Genomic DNA, 17,889 nt, shown 5'->3' on the forward strand with positions numbered 1-17,889 from the left:
CTCTTTGGTTATACTTTCCTTTTAGGTGTTTAAGACCATACAGTTGGCCCAAATAAATCAATTTATATTTACACTTAAGGTCATTTGAGCATCTGTTCCTCAGGGATCACATGGGTTGGGAGGAGCCCCTGGATCCTTTCTTTTACCAGTTGCATCTATGTGAAGATAAGTCAAATGTCCTGCTGGACCATGGATGGCTTCACTTGAAAGCATGGAGGAAACGTTTCCTCTGAGTTGACCCTCCTCTTTGTAGACTGGATCTATGCTTTGACCCTACTCTTTGTAGACTGGACACTGGTTCAAGTCCATCTGGTGGGGTCTCCATGACCTCTCTGAACAAGAAGACTCACCACAGTTAAAGAACATTTTGAGAGATGCTCCATAGTCCCCTGGAACTTAGTCGACCTTGGAGGGCAAGGGGCAAAAACTGCCCTTTAAGTCCCTCTGACCAAATTAATATAGGCCTCAAAGTATGGCTGTTAAACATCCAATAAGGTTAGTTCCACCAGCCTGGTACTTTTAATTACTATATGCTGTGTAGATAAAGCATAAACCTTGACTAGATATATATTTTCTTCCTTAAACTAGTCGACAAAGCTATGACCTTAGAACTTTTAAGATTTTGTATATATTATTTTTGTCTCATCCTTTATATATCATAACAAACCTAGAGAGACCTTCATCACTTGCTTAGGCTTTATGTTTCTCTTTTTAAAAGACTATGAAGTTCAAAAAATTTATAAAAGGAAACAGTATACTGTTGAGGGGCGTGGTGCACATGTGGAAAAATAATGATAACCAATACTGCAAAAGAAATAAGAAAACTAATGAAAATTAAAACAGAAAAGTAGGAGCCAGGTGTGGTGGCACACACCTTTATACCCAGCATTTGGGGGGCAGAGGCAGGCGAATCTATGAGATTGAGGCCTGATCTGACGTAGCAAGTTACAGGCCAGCTAAGTCTACAAGGAGACCCTGTCTCAAAAGACCAGAAAAGAGGGAGGGGGGATGACAGAAGTAAAATGGGAGATAAGGCTTCTGGGTATTGTCTTATAGGTCTATTGTCTTAGATCTGTTATACACAGGTATCTCTTGTAATCCAGCTCTGTTTTGTTTTCTGAGTTTGGTAAGTAACAAGAATTTAGATAAGGAATTTCTCTAAAATGTTCTATTCCTGTGTCCTTTCCATGAATCAAATATGGCATCATCTTCAAATGAAAATTTCTGCTGGGAAGTTAGCTTGGTGAAGTACTTGTCTTGCAAACACCAGGAGCTGAGTGTGGTTCCCAGAACCCACATAAGATGCCAGGCATGGGGAGATATGCTTGTAATCTTAGCTCTGAGGAGGCAGACACAGACAGATCCCCAGCCAGCCGAGCCTACTCAGTGAGTTCCAGGACAGTGTTTTGTTTTGTTTTGTTTTGTTTTGTTTTGTTTTAAAAAAAGCAGATGGCTTCTATGGGGTGACACTTGAGGTGGACCTCTGTATATACACAGGCAGACACATGTGCACCTGCACACATACAAACACACACAAACACATTCACACAAAATGAAAACTTGGGTCATGAGTACTACTTCTACATGTGTTTTGTTCCGCAAAGATTTTGGCAGCACTGACTGGGCACCAGGCACCAGGCTTAGCCCAGCAGCTGCAACGTAAGTCAAGCACAGTTCCTGTCCTGCAGCAACTGACCAGTGGGATACAATGGAAGCCACATCTGTAATTTTTAATTTTCTGGGAGCTACATTAGCAAAATGCCAAAACTCAACCCCGGGTTTATATCATATTTTAATCCAATTAATATTAACAATAATGCCATTTCACTATGTAAAGAAGCACTCATCTTTTAGTCCTTTTTATATTCTACGTTCTCCATACTAAGTGCTCAGAATCTGGTATACTTTGCTCTCCCAACACATCTCAGTTTGGAGGAAGTGCTCTGTGGCTCATAGTGCAGGTAGATAAGGGAGCAGCTGATTATTCATCGTTTACATTGTCTTCACATTTATTTAGTATGGGGGAGTACATGTACACATGCCATAGCACATGTGTAGAGGGCAGAGAACAAATTCTTTTAGTATTTTGAGGCAGTCCCTAGAGCCCCAACTAGCCTGGAACTCGCTATGTAGACCAGGCTGGCCTTGATCTCACAGAGATCCATCTGCCTCCACCTCCCGAGTGCTAGGATTAAAGGTGTGTGCCAGGAAGCCCAGCTCCAGAGGACAATTTGTGGGAGTCTGTTGTCTTCTTCCACCATGTCCTTCCAGATACTGATCCCAGGTGGTGAGGCATGGTCACAAATGTCTTTAGCTTCTGAGGCATCTTGCCCACCCTTGTTTACATTTTTTTTAATGTTTGGTCAATAGATCATCAGAAACTTTATTGTAATAATGAAACTCTAATTGGATAATAATTACAGTTATTTATTGTAATGAAATAATGTAATAATGAATTTCACATGCCTCTTAATAGCTCTGTGGAATGTGGCAAGGAGCTCCCAGTAACTTGTAAAGAAAACCCTCCATCTTCTACTCTTGCTAGGACCCACCCACACCCTCACAAATTTGCTGAGAGCCCCTTACAGATGATTGCCCTCTATTCTATGGACCATTCCTCTGCATCTGTCAGAAGGACATGACCTAACCGTTTATGGAATTAAGATCCATATTTTATACCAGAGAAGCAGTAGGCTCCACATCTGCCCTACTGATTGGAACTGCTAGGTATTTGGCTCAGCTGCCTCTATCAGAATTCTTGTCTCCTTATTATGAGTCAGATTCGTATTTTGAAACTTAATTTTGAAGTATGTTAACTAAAGTAACCAAATACTTGGAAACATAAACATTGTTGATTACTACTGGTTTGGTCTGGAATAATCTGTGCTTTAGGACAAAATGCAATGTTCAAAATAATTTATGAGATTTTTAAAAAATCTTTGAGGTCAGGAATATGGTACATACCTGTAATCCCAGGTCTTGGGAGACTAAGGCAGAGGATCACAAGTTCCAGGCTGCCCCGGACTACCTAGTGAGTCTATCTAAAAAAAAAAACGAAAAATGTTTGTTCTATATACAAATTTAAATTTGTGATTCTTCCCTAAAATAATTATTTTTATTTCCATCCCCTCAATATGTATTACTTTCTAATTACATATTCTCACCTAAACCATTGATATTCAGAAGACTATAATACATTTTATTTATGTAGACGTTTAAAGATTTTAAGCCAAGAATTTAAAGCCAGTCAGACATATACCTGTGTATAAAAGTATAATTTTTAAAAAAATATTTTATTTTTATTTTATGTGTATAAATGTATTGCCTGCAAGTGTGTAAGTGCACCCGTGTAGTACAATGCCCGAGGAAGTCAGAAGGCATCAGATTCCCCTGGAACTGGAGTTAGAGCTGATTGTTAGCCACCATGTGGGTGCTGGGAGTCAAACCCAGGACCTCTGCAAGAGCAGTTGGTGCTCTTAACCCTTGAGCCATCTCTCCAGCCCCAAAAGTATCATTTTTAAAAATTAAGTAAATATATATTTTAAGTGTAGACTAGTTGACCAGCAACTGCTTTTAAAATCCAAATTGACAACAGTGAAGGATGCAAAATTTATGTAGCTGTGAGAAAAGTAAAAATATGTTAAACTCAAGTGAAAACTAAGTCTACACGCTCTATTTGAAACCCAGCATTGTTTATTTGTGGTCGTTTAGTCCTAAATTTGACTTGGCTTTGAGTTTAAAGCCTCTTCATGAGATATTTAACATTGATCACATTTTTAACATGTTAAAAAGGACGTGAGATCGAAACTTTCCTGGAAACCTCATTTCTGTTTTTCTTTTGGCACTTTATGGAAATGTATTTTGAATATAATTCAACTTTGCAGTCAGTTCCCCCCATACCCAACTTTTGCCAGCTAAAACAAGTTCTGCAGATGTTAATGGCTCATGTCAATACTGAGAATGAATAGGCAGAAAACACATCATTGAATGTCTCTAGCGAGGACAACTGCCAGTCTCGAATCTCCCCTTTCAGTTTTTGTGCTGATCAGGCGTGGGAGCAGAGAACGCATTGATGATTTGTAAGCTGCTGCTTAATATGCAGAAGTGCTCCATCAGGAAAATGTCTGTGGAGCTTTGGCTGCCACGCCTCTGCTGGGAAGGGGAACTTGGAAAAGAATGCCAGGAGAAGCGGGTCTGAAGTTTTCTTCTCTTAAAGGAACAGTCCTCACCCCTAAGAGTTAATAGATTATCGGCAAAACCTGCTTTTCCATCATTCTGTTGTCAGGGATAGTCCTGGTGAGTTCTTCCACGGCTGAAAATTACAGCCACACAAATAGGTTCAGCAGGTGGCGGTAGAAAGCTCTTGTTTCCGGGTAGCTCGCTGGCAGCAGCTCTAGGTGTTCACTTAAATTATTGGCACCCTTTAAAAAGAATTTTTTCTCTGAATCCTCTGATTCTTTCCTAGCAAAGTAAACCCTTTTTCTTAAAAATGATTAGTCGCATGTAGGTTTTCTGCTCAGACCCCCAAACAATGTAGTGTTTCTAATGTCCAGAAGCTTTCATTCAAGTCAATAAGGTGATAGTTTCCCAGCAAGCTGTGCTGGGAAAGGGATTTCCTGTGAATTTAAATAATCTAGGCTCCACCCCAGAGAGCCTGGTGCTTGCTTTTTGCATCCATGGCAAAGGAGGGAATTCATGTGCTTACAGTAATTCAGCTTCTCTCTAAATAGCATGGAATATGTTCCTAATATATTGCTTCATTGCAAATCTCGGACCAGCTTGAACTTGGCCTTCTGATAGGCTACTTTCCTGCTAAAGACTTTCTCTTTGAATACCAAAATGTTTGTGTGAAGATGTAAATATTGTATTGCAAGTTCTGTTCTTATGTACACATTCCATCCTCTTAAAAGAAAAAGAAAAAGAAAATTTCTGAACATGTTTCACCTAATTTTTGGTAGGAAAACTAAAATGGTAAAAATGTGTTAACTCTCCATTTAAATTTTTCTGTTGTAACACAATTCATTTATGTATTTCAAAGTACATTTTGAACTACGTTACTTGTTTATTTGCAAGTTATTTTGAATTTGAAATTTTCTATATATATTCATTGACTTAAGGGAGGAGCATAAAGTTTTAACCTGGTGGTTCTGACTAATATAGAATGGTGTGTGCAGGGCTGGAGAGATGGCTCAGTGATTAAGAACACTGGTTGTTCTTGCAGAAGACCAGGGTTTGAATCCCAGCACCCACATGGCAGCTAACAACTGTCCGTAACTCCAGTCCCAGGGGATCCAACAGCCTCTTCTGACCTCCACGGGCATTGCATGACACGGGTGCACTTACTGGCATGCAGGCAATACACATGTACATATAAAATAAAAATAAATAAATAAATAAAATTTTTAAAAAAAGAATGGCATGTGCAAAGAAGCTAGAGGGCTACTCTTATAAATATTGACCATATGCTGATTTATTAACACAAATTTTTATATAATATTGATGGCTGAAAATGCTTTTAAAACTATTGCCTTTGATGTAGATTATGTCCACTAGACTGATTTGGTATTCAGAGAACCTCAACCTTACTTCCCAGTAATGTAAGGTTGGACTTCATAGACTATAGAGGCCAAAACTAAAAGTTTGTCCTTAAAAAGTCCTTGTTTTTCCATCATATCCAAGAAATCCAAAGGAGCTTCTTAAAATGTATTACTGAAGTAGATTACAGTCACCATCAGAAAAGGATGGCCGTACCCAGAATCACACATATATGTATCGACAGAGTTCACAACTCAAGAAAGACAAACACATAAACGCAGTCAAGGGCATTAAAGCCCGTCGTCGCTTCACACATGCATCAGGAAAGAATAGTCTTGAGTTCCCCAGGAGATGCTGTGCTCTTTTAGAGTTTATATTTATGAGAGATCCGGCTCCCAGTTTAAGGCAAATGTTCAAACATTGAGCAAAGCCAGGAAGAATTCCAGCTTTGACTCTGATCACTATGCTTTTGTTGTAGTCCTTAATGTGCTACATCCCAGACCCAATCTGGACTGATTTTTTTCCTACACTCCAGCTTTGTTTTCTTTTCCATCTCATGAAGCAGACATTAGTTCTTACACATGCTCAACCATCCCCTCCTGCTAGAAAAAGGAAGAAGACCAGGGTGAGTATGGAAACTTCCTAGGGAGGCCAGCAGGGGCACATATTGATAAATGGTGAATTTGTAGCAGTTCATGCTTCTATAATGAGGTTAAATGAAACGTGAAGTGTAACAAAGTTCTCTCAAGCCCTGTGTCAAGACTTCGTTCCCCTGCCGTTGCGGTTGTTGTGTGTTTGTAATCTCCTTACTGGGCCAGGCTTTTTACTTTTCCAAGTCAACTTGATATTTAATTATATTTAGGTTGGCTTTACTTTTTGGTACTTTCTTTATTCAAGGTATTGCTAATAGTCATTTTAATTTTATATGTGTTTTAAATGTGTTTAATAAAACTCTATATTACCCTTGTTTCCTAAGTTAAGGTTTCTCTTTCAAAGAGAATTATAAAGCATATATAAACATGTTCCAGTAGTTCAAGATTTGATTTTCTACAAGCATTAAAATTTAAGTCTAAAATATTTCAATATGTGAATTAAATTTTAGCATTCCGATGGCAGTAATTGTTAAGAAGCTGTAAAAGAAAGAAAGACAAAAAGAAAAGAAAACGTACTTAGCCCATTAATTCTACGTTAAGAATTTATCCTAAGGGGAAAAAATATATGTGTAGGGTTCGGTTAGAAATCATTTTTAATAGCAAAAGTTGTTACCGAGGCTAAATCGCCACACTGCCGAGGTTCTTCATCCATTAACGGCATCTTAAAGGACCTGTAAGAACTTGAGAAAATGCTCATTTGTAACATCGAGGGGGGTGAGTAAGATATGACCCTATATGCAGTTGCTCTCAAGTAAAGCAAACTTGTAAATTTATTTATATGAACTATTCAAGTTAGGCAGAAAAACTGGTGATTCTATCATCATAGGAAATTATTTTCTGAGTAAGTAAGTATAACACTTATAGTAAAAAGTAATCTTTACCTACATCCTTATTTGAAAAGGGTTTTGAAAAGGTCATTAAAGTTGTCACAATTTAATGACATGTTAATATCTTCACATTGAGAAACAAGGTGGTATCTTTTTTTTAATCTGCGTTGCTTGCTTGTTCATTGAGCGCTGTTTTGATTTGGCAGGTAGAACAAATTCTGGCTCAAATAGCAACTATTAAATGAAAGCATCCGTTCAAATCAAAAGTAAAGCAAAGAGGTGGCACTGTGAAGCGGTCCTGAAAATAATCCGTTGTTCTTGCTGCTGTGTGATGCTGGGTGTGCAGTGGTTTCTAAGCAATGCTTTGAATATTTTTGTGTCCTAATTGTAGGGTTTGGGGGGTTTTTTTCTTCCTAGATCTGGTTTGCCTTTGTCAATGGCTTTTCTGGACAGATCCTCTTTGAAAGATGGTGTATAGGGCTTTATAATGTGGTAAGTTGAGTACATTTGAGAATCCTCTGAGATAAAGAGTCACCTGTCATTTGGCTTTGTGGTGAAATGACTGGCTTGTCACTTTAGATGTTTACAGCGATGCCTCCCTTAACACTTGGAATATTTGAAAGATCGTGCAGAAAGGAGAACATGTTAAAGTATCCTGAGTTGTATAAAACATCTCAGAACGCTCTGGACTTCAACACCAAGGTAGGAGCTGGTACCCATTCATCTGTTCAGAAGGGTTTCTTTGTTGCTCTAAGTGTGAAGCCCTCCATAACCGAGAACGTGCCAGCCCCAGAGAGCTTCAGTGCGACCAATGCTAGAAGGTTCTGCTATGGAGGTACAAGGGCCCTCATTAGTTGGATTGGTTTGAAGTTTTTGTGTTACAAAATTAGAATGAGGACTGGAGAGATGGCTCAACAGTTAAGAGCACTGGCTGCTCTTGCAGAGGACCCGGGTTGGATGCCCAGCACCCACGTGACTGCTAACAGCCATCCATAACTCCAGTTCCAGGGGACCCAACACCTTCTTCTGACCTCCCCGGGCATTGCACGACACAGGAACACTTACACATACAGGCAATATACTCATATGCACAAAATAAAATAATAATAAAAAAATTATAGTCTGTGGAAAGTAACTTCATGTTTGCTCAGTACTTCCAGATCTTAAAATTTTAAATGCAAGAGGAAAATATCGAACATGTCACCTGAAATTGTAGTCTGCCTGTGTTGTGTTTTAATTTATCCAGAAAGCTATATTTTCTTTTGTTCGTCTTCTTCTTCAGCATACGAAGTAGCAGGCTTCCTTATGACATGCTCACTAGTGCTCAGTTTGGCTCATCCTCTTCATTCCTGCACCCCATCTCTCTTTCCTCTTCCCTATTTGTCCCTTTCCATCAGGGTATTTCCCTTCCCACTTCCATATCTCATATTCTATTATCCTCTCCACTCCCCTTCCTTAAAGCCTCTTTTCCCCCTCTCATGGGCCTCCTCCTCTCTATTTCCTCACCTCAGTCTACACCCATTCCCACCTAAATGCACATGTTTTAAATAGAAACAAAGATCCACATATAGAGAGAGCATGCAGCATTTGTCTTTCTGAGCCTGGGTCACCTCACTTATGTAATATTTTCCAGTTCCATCCATTTTCCTGCAAATTTCATAATTTCATTTTTCTTTTGACTGAATAAATTCCATTGTGTTAATGTACCATGTGTTCGTTATCCATTGTCTGTTGATAGACATCCAGGGTTATTCCATTGCCTGACTTTGTATTCTATGTAACAAATCATAGGCCGTTGTCATTTCTTGTGCATTTGTTCATTTCACCAACAAAAGATATCTTACTTTCTGCATAGCTTACTTCTTTGTGAGTATACATTCTAAAGTGTTTCCATACTGGTATTTGGTAATGATTCAGGTTTCCCAACCCCAGCAAAACATTTAATATTGCAACAACCACAGTAGATAACATTTTGAAACACTAACATTTGTATATTTAATTAGTAGTAAAAAAAAATCAACAGACGTAAACACACTTTCCCAGAATTATTTCCATTTAAAAATTGTGTGTTTATTAGTATATTCCTGATAAGAGACATAATCGTAATTCAGAATTTTTAATTTAGGACATTTTGCCTAGAAACTTTTAATATTTATTCATTTATAAAGCTCTCTGGTGCTATTTAATCTCAGGATACCAAGAACAGGGTGAAAAAGCTGTTTCTGTGCCCACATGCTGCACACCATAAATGATAGTGTTGAGTTTATTTCTGAGAGGTTATTTTCTCCCTGAGACTTGGTCTTTGTGAACATGCTGAATGGATGGATGGCTACATACAGACATGCAACCTGATCAGTTTGGTTTATAACTTATTCTGAACATAACATAACTGAACTTGGTTAATCAAAATAGCAAGCACACTGAGGCATTCTTGAATTTATATCACTGGTTCTAAAATATATTTCTAGTGGTATCTTTTTAAACTATGACTATTTGTAATGTGTCTGAATATTTTGATATTTTGTTTTATGGTTTCTTTATTTATGACACACAGTTTGTATCAGACTCTACCCACATTGCTGACATGCTTTTCATTATCTGTGTTAGACATTTTCAAATGATGAAAAGGTACAGTCAAGGCGGATACAGTGGCCATGAGTTCTTATTTCCCTGAAAAAGTGATCTGGGAGCCAAGAAAGTGCAGGCTAGTATATTAACAATTCTCACCAGCCTAGTGCTTTGTATCAAGCTCAGCCGCAGGTCCCCGTCTACCATAGTTTGGGCTCTGCGGTGCTATTTCGTGAGTTAACTTCCCAGCCACAAATATGGCCATGTCACTCTGGAACGAAAGTATACACTGACCCTCTCAGGACTACCCAGTCATTCCTGCAAAGCCACATCTATTTATGTCCTTCACAGAGGACAACATGGGCACAGTTCTATGGCAGGAACAGGGAATAAGGGTAGCATGTACGTTAATAAGAGAGCAACTTTTCCCTTCTATCTTTTATTGTTGAAAAAGTGCTTCATTATCTGTAGATCCCAGACATTTAGAAAATCACCAGATCAGCTCGACTAAGTAATACATTTCCCATATCTATTTGAATAGCTTGTATAGCTTATATATTCAGGTTGCCAACCATTTTTCCAGGGATTATGGCTATTTTTTTCAAATGATTTCAATGGGACTGTTTGATTAAATCCCATCCAAAGTGTTTTAATATTCAGGAACAAGTGGTTACAAAATGCATAGTTGTCTACACAGGGGTTGCCGAGGGTCCCAAGTGTAGAAGCCTTGTTGCCTTGAATGAGGAGGCTTGCATTTGTTATGGTAAAAGGGGTCAGAGGCTCTGAGGTCATGACAGGGGTTAAAGGATTAGCGTGTGACAATAAGTATCAGTCAGGAAAATGGAAAAGTAGAACTAATTTTTCTTGCACCCACCTGTGCTTTCTGTCAAATAAAACCTTGTGGTAATGGCACGGTGAGGAGAAGCGGCAAAGGTTAATGAGTAACACAAGTTCAAATGTGTAATGTATTGGAGTGTAAATTGGATCATACAATCCCGCATGGTTGGGTGAACTAACAAAGGAGATTGAGATCACAGTGGAAAATTTTGGGAGGCAGGCAACTTAATATCTGTTGTTTGAACAGCTTAAAACTATTAATACATGCCAATTTTATTTAACATAAGCTTTGTTTATGAGGAGTGCTTTTACATGACAGAACTACAACTGTTCAGAGGGTCATAAGGATTCTAAGCAGTTTTTTATAACTTAATCTTTCACATTCATGTTACAAAGAAACTTCCAATGATTCCTGCTCTCTTGTTCCTAATATATAAAACATAAAAAGTAATGACCGTTAAATGGGTAATGTGATTTTTGAAACTTGGGATTGACAGATGTTAAACAATTATAAAAAGCCTTTGGAAACTTCAGATATATTCACAATATCTTATTTTAATGAATATATAATCTAAATGTTAGACTTAGTGTTTCTGATATAATATGTATACCTGTATTTCTATCACAAGAAAGAGCGGGAAGAACGCACTGTAAATTGTCACCACCAAAACACTTATACTAGGAATAGGAGAGGAAAAAGAAGGCCTATTTCCCCAACTTGGGTCATTTAAAGGTCTATTCTTCTAGAATTATGAAAAGAGCCCCCCCATGTAAGGAATTTCAGGATCTGCATCTATTATAAGATTTTTTTTTTTTCTCTTTTGAAGGCAGAAATTTAAACTTTTGATACTGGATTTTTTTTTTTTTAAAGTAGGAAAAAAATTCTCGCAAAGCTGAAAAAACATTTTGAGAAACATAAAAATAAATAAATGGCCCATGAAAGTCTAAGAGGCAGAAAGTGTCTGTCAGCTCTATTAATTCACGGTGGTGGCCCAGCAGAAACACATTTTGTGGATCTAGTTCATAGATAAAAAGAAAGGTCAGAGGTCACAGAGCAAGTTTATCACCAATGGTTCTCATGGATTCTTGTTTTCCCTCAGGTTTTCTGGGTTCATTGTTTGAATGGCCTCTTCCACTCAGTTATTCTGTTTTGGTTTCCACTCAAAGCCCTTCAGTATGGTAAGTAGGAAGATATGAATGCTAAGAGATGGGGTTCCGCTTTGCTGGAAAGCTAACCCATTGTCCATATATGTTCAGGTTACAGTGGTGTTTCATTTCATGATATTTTCCTTCATCTAAAATGTATGCATCCATAAGTTGTGCACACGGTAAAGGGTTTTTATTAAGCCTTTGGGAGCCACGTGATTTAATCTATGCAAAGCCTTTCTTCTTTACTTCTCATGTTTCTCAAACGTGCCGAGAGTTAAACTTGAGGACACTTTTTTTCCTTTTATTGATGCATAGTGTGAAGATAATAAGTGCTAATATTTTATGTGTCGAGCACATTCGATTGAATCTAATCAGACATGCTAGTGTTCTCAAGTGGCCGCAAGCCAATGTTACAGATGAGATTTTTAATGTGATTTCCCCTTCATCTTGGAGCATACACTTTTTCTCTGCTGGTTTTTGAGCAAGTGATTTTATTTGTCAGTTTAAAAAAGATAGGACCTACATGCATAAAAATGATGAAGTACCACTCTAGGAAGGATGTCTATCATGCCTATCCTAGTGCTTGGGAGTCCCAGAGCAGACGTTGCCCTGAGGCACTGCAGAGCAGGCCAGCCTGGGCTCATTCTCCACTTAGGTACCTGTCAGTCCTTCCTAAGTCCAGGCAGACCCACCTTCTACATGCTTACGGTTGTTTGACTTTTGTCTGTCTACCACTTCTTTTCCATAGGGAGCTAGAGTAACCCTGGTAAAACTTAAACCAGACCAAGTGCCCCAAGGCAACAAAATCTTGGGCTTCCAGACTGTTTCTTACTTGTCCCCAGATATGTCCAGAGAGGCTTTCCCAGTCCTCCCAAATCACTCCTGCCCCATGGCTGCAGCACCCTGCTGCCTTCTCATTCCCTGTTTCTGCCAGCACTTCCCCACCGTCATGTGATGTGTTTACCTCTTTGCATCGTCTTCCTCTTCTGAGATTCAGCAGGCTATCCGTTCAGTGGTGCTTGCTGTGCTCAGAACAGTGCCTAGCTTCTCATAGGTACCCAGTGAGCTGTGGATGGATTGCTGAAGCTCACAGCATGAATGAATAGTACAGGGAAATGTCCTAGTCAAGGTAGTAAATGATGCTCAGTTTCAAGGTCACAAGAATGACTTTGTTTCCTTTTAATGTATAATTCAACACTGTAAGACTCCCCATTTCAAAATGTTCAATTCACTGGTTTTTCTGTACATCCACTGAATTATGCAAATGTCACCACTATATAATACTAGAATATTTCATCACCCCAGAAAAAAAACTTTGTAGCCATGAACAATCACTCCTGTTTCCCTGACCTCCTCCTAGCCCTTGGAAACCACTAATTTTTCTATCTCTGCAAACTTGCCTATGTGGACATGTTATATAAATGGAATTGCATCAGTGAGCTTGGCTCATGCACTCTGCCGCATCAATCAGTACTTCATTCCCTTTTCTGGTTCAGTCCTCTTCCATTGTATAGAGAGATACACCACGCTCTAGTGATCCATTAATCAGTTGGTGGACATTACATTGTATCTGCTTTTTAGAAGAATGAAATATCAGTCCAGGGTACAAATCAGGATGTCCTGATCTTACACAAATTCACCTAGTAAAGTTATCTTTTGAAATGTAAAATTAACATAGGAATGAAACACAAGGCATCACCAATCTGTTAAACAATTATTCCAACATTCTAAATAGAAAAAGGAAATATAATATCAATAATAAGACAAACCAAACAGCATTCAATATACTTTAGCAATGCCAGATCCCACACTGTATTTTCCTGGGAAACAGCCTATATCGGCCTAACTGTCCTCAGCAGCTGCTGCCTGTGGAATCCAAATCCAGCCAAGTCTAGAGAACATCTGGCTTTTTCTTTAAGGAACAAGTTGTATATAGCATAAACTTTGTTTAACCAATTTGATGTTAAGGGCTCTGTAATTATTTTTACCCTTTTCTCCCCATTTTAAAATAAGGACTAGGAGACTGTGGGGCCCATTCTGTTCAAAAGTATGGGAGTACAGAAATATATAAATATACTATATAAAATGACTAATTTTTTGATGGAGCAATTCTCAGAGTTGTCTGTAGACATTATATATGACTCAAAACTTTTTAGAAGTCCTTTGGGTCCAAATTTCAGTATCTATAGACTTTTATACTATTATTAAGACATTTTTGCCTTTGTCATTATTGACACAAAAACAGTGGCAGCTAAAACTCCTGGGGCCATGACTTAAATGATGGCAGTGTCGTTGCATTTTTTGCTGCAATGAGCCCAGTTCCATTTGAGGTTGTCTTTGAAGAAGATTTAAGCCCAATGCTTTTATCTACCCTTGAACATAGGTGTGTCTCAATAATGTTCTGATGGGTGACCATCAAAGCATGCCTGCTGCATTCCAGAGCACAGGGGCTTTGTGGGAAATGGTGTTCTGTGGTCCTGTTTGCTTCATGAGTCGAGCCACTGACCTCCACAGGATTACAGTCCTGCCTGAGTAAAAGAACCATGACAAAAGCACCAAGTGACCAATAGATTTCACACTCCACATTGGCAACTGACCTTTAAAATATCCACCTCTATCTCTGGAAGAAACTACTTGTTGCATTTTGATGTATAATCAAAGAATTATTGGAAAATGTTACCAAAATACATGCACTCACATGTACGTACACATACACACACACACACACACACACACACACACACACAATAACCTCATGCATATCTCTACAAAGCTGGATTTCTCTGATATATTTTAACAAAAACAGTATGTGAGAGCCCAGCTGTGTTCTGTTAAATTCTGGACATTAAGGAGATTATAAAATTGTAAAACAATGCCAATTTTCTCACTCATTTTTGTTTAGGAAAATAGTTATTTTTCATAAAAATCTGTTTATATGACTGTGTTGGATTTAGTACTGTTATTTTTAGATAAAATACAGATTTTTTTAATGTTCTGTTTTAATTTCTAATTTGGTAAATGCTGATAGCTATAAACTATGTAGAAGACCCTCAGTGATTTCTAAGTGAGTCTGAAGACCAGAAACTATGAGAGCAAGTGATTTACCAGAGTCATCCAATGCTGCTTCCTCGCCTCAGACAGCAGCACACTTGGTGCTTGCCGTATATCTTGTGTGACCAGGATGGGGAGCTTCAGGCCACCTTTCCTAAAGGAGCCAAATTTCCTCAGGCTGAGGAGCAGCCAGGCTGACACAATGGCTGGAAGAGCTGGGCTGACCTTTGCAGAGCCCGGCCCCACTCCCTCGCCTCATCCATACTTTACTCACACATATTTTGTCCTTAGATACTGGGCTTTGAATGAATGCTGGGTCGGTACCCAAACCCTGTATTGCATATACCAAAGCCATCAAAATTGTCAGTAATACTAGTAATTCCATTCTTCAGTCACTTTTTTATATTTGCTCAATTGTTTTTAGTCAGTCAGTGATAACTTCTGTTTGTTAGCTATTCCTTCATCTAAAGCTATGTTTGTTTACTACTCCTAGAATAATGAAAGACTTAAACTATGCTCAGAAATTCAGCCAGACCCTCAGAGAATTGTGTGCCTGGCATTGTGTGGGTGCTTCCTTGCCTCTGAGCATGGCTTTTTATGCATCCCTCTTGGTTCTGTGCTAACAGCTTTATTGAGAGATAGGGAGAGGGTTCCCATGACCCTCACTGACTCTGCTGACAGCCACCTGTGTCAGGATTCAAAGTATCACGTCCACATCGTGTCTTAATGCTCAGAGCTTTAAGCTTTCCAAATGATTAGTTCATCTTTTATATGTGTATTTATTTTACTTATGGACTCTAAGAATTGATTAGAAAGTCAGATTTCCTGCTTCATATTGATTCTTGGAATTTTGTGTTGAATTTGTAGCCTGTCTGCAACAACTTTGTGAGACTGGACAGCAGTATGATCTTTAAGATCCACTTCATTTATGGCCCCACTGTGTGCACTTAGGGTCCTCTTCTTTTGTTCGTATTTTTAATTGATTTCCCTTTCCTGGACCCTCCTTCTTTTTCCTTCCTAACAAGTCTCCGCTTTTCTTGCAGGGACGGTATTTGGAAATGGGAAAACCTCTGATTACCTGCTTCTGGGAAACTTTGTTTACACTGTGAGTACAGGCTCTTTGCTTATTTGCATATAAAACCGCAGCCTTTCATCTATGATCGCTTTACTTCAGATTTAAATGTGGCAGGACTAGATTTGAGGATTGTTTACAGTTTCCTTTAAAAATGAAATAAAGTATTTGGAGTATTAAAAGCTTGTCTATATAAGATTTTTTTTTTTTTTTTTTTTTTTGAGATAAGACTTCACTATAAAGCCTAGACTGGTCTTGAACTCAAAATCTGCCTCAGCCTCCCAAGTGCTGAGATTATAAAGCACATATATACCACCACACTTGCTCTAAATAAAGTTTTAAAATGTGAGTTAGATTCACTGACTTTAAAAGATTTCTGTTACTTTTATTGTCAGTATTCTGTCTTTATTTTAACTTTCTCCTCAAATTTATCTCATGGCCATTTCCTGAATGTTAACAAATGTCATCAAAGTATCCTTGGTGTTTCCTGAGAATGTAACCAGTCACTTCTCTAGAGGCTCATGGTAACTAAAATGAGAGCAACCTCCAGACTTAAGGGACCTTTTCCCCACACCTGCCAGTGCTCACTAGCTTTGAACTCTGTACACAGTATGTACCTGGGTCTGGAGCCAGAAAGCACTCATACTAAAAGGCAAGAGCAACAATTGCTCACACAGTTGACACTGACACACATTTACCTTCAGCTCTGAATTCTGTGACTCCTTATGTTCCTCACTCTTCAGCCTCTGTGTGAACAATGTGTGGCCAACTGGCTGTTGGTGTTCCTGGCTCTGTTGGTTAAAAAACTGTGATGTGGTTATTCAACTGTCAGTTGAGCCTGAGTGTATCTCAGAATAGAGTTCATGCTTAGCATTCCTGAGGTTCCAGGTTCAGTCCTGAGCACTGAAAAATAATGTCTATGAATCTCAAATGTTGGACTAGCTGAATGATAGAAAATTAAGTTCACACAGTGTGCTAGTTAGTTTTCACTCTCAACTTGACACAATCTAGAATCACCTGGGAAGGGTCTTAATGAGGAATTATCTAGATCAGGTTAGCCAGTGGGCATGTCTTTGGGGGATTGTCTTGATTGTTAATCAAGAGTGGGAAGACACACTGTAAATGTAGGCAGCACATTCATGGGCTGGACCCTGGACTATAAGAGTGAAGAAAGCCAGCTGAGCACTGAGCAGGCGAGGACCTGTTCGTTTGTTCTCCTCTGCTTGAGTGTGGATGCTCTAAGTTCCTGCCCTGGCTTCCTTGAATGCTAGACTGGAATTATAAGCAAAGTAAAGTCTTTCCTCCTCGGGGTTGCTTTTTGTCAGGGTATTTTATCACAGCAGCAGACATGAAAGCAGAACATTCATTGAACCAGGGGAATTCAGGTTCAGGCAAATCTGGGGGGGTTTTCCTTCCAATGGCATCTTCCCATTGAAGGAGTGAAAGAAAATCAAAACATGTTTGAGGGGTTTATTCTCTTACAGCATAAATGCAAAAACAGAGCTGTGTAAATACTTAACTAAGGTAGAAATAAATCACCATACATGTGAAGGATGTCTCTTGAGGGCACTTCAAAGTCTCAGGTCTCTGGGGAGTGTTTTCCTTTCATTTTATCACTTACTAGAACTTTTTAAGTAGCTTAAGCTAACTAATATTTACATTTTAGTGAGTTTTATGTCTACAGATATTAATCATGATTTTCCACCAAATACATTGCTGAAGAAATCCAGTTGTCCCCTTACCTTAACTTTACAAACCTGCTGAGAACTGTCTAAGCACATACTATGCCCAAACCCTCAAAGTATGACTGGATGCTGTGGGCATTGGTGGTCACAGTGCCAGGAAAGCAGTGTGTTTCCAGTACCACAAACTATTCCAAGTGCCCAGAGTTCCCTTGACTCTCACTACTTCAATTATTTTTTACTTGTAGTTGTAAATAGATCATAATAATGGGAACACTATTCTAAGTGTTTTGTATTTGGTGTTTTAATCTCAAAAAGAAATTAAAAACAGGGGCTGGAGAGATGGTTCAGTGGTTAAGAGCACGGACTGCTCTTGCAGAGGACCCGGGTTCGGTTCCCAGCACCCACATGGCAGCTACGAACCGTCCTTAACTCCAGTTCCAGGGGAATCTGAAGCCCTCTTCTGACCTCCACGGCACTCCACAACATGGGTGCACTCACATACATGCAGGCAA

At 38.9% G+C, this 17,889-nt stretch overlaps 1 protein-coding gene across 3 annotated transcripts in view; it reads left to right on the forward strand.

Annotated features, from left to right (window-relative positions):
* The window catches only part of Atp8a1 (ATPase phospholipid transporting 8A1), a 255,642-nt gene that overhangs the window by 198,743 nt on the left and 39,010 nt on the right, over positions 1 to 17,889 (forward strand). For all 3 annotated transcript variants that reach the window (XM_008827209.3, XM_008827210.3, XM_008827208.3), the window contains 4 exons: positions 7,433 to 7,507; positions 7,595 to 7,717; positions 11,521 to 11,599; positions 15,664 to 15,725. In XM_008827209.3, the coding sequence (XP_008825431.1) occupies positions 7,433 to 7,507; positions 7,595 to 7,717; positions 11,521 to 11,599; positions 15,664 to 15,725 (339 nt within the window). The remainder of the gene's footprint in view (positions 1 to 7,432; positions 7,508 to 7,594; positions 7,718 to 11,520; positions 11,600 to 15,663; positions 15,726 to 17,889) is intronic.

This window comes from Nannospalax galili, unplaced genomic scaffold, assembly GCF_000622305.1.
Source record: "Nannospalax galili isolate Female #2095 unplaced genomic scaffold, S.galili_v1.0 scaffold772, whole genome shotgun sequence".
NCBI lineage: Eukaryota > Metazoa > Chordata > Mammalia > Rodentia > Spalacidae > Nannospalax > Nannospalax galili.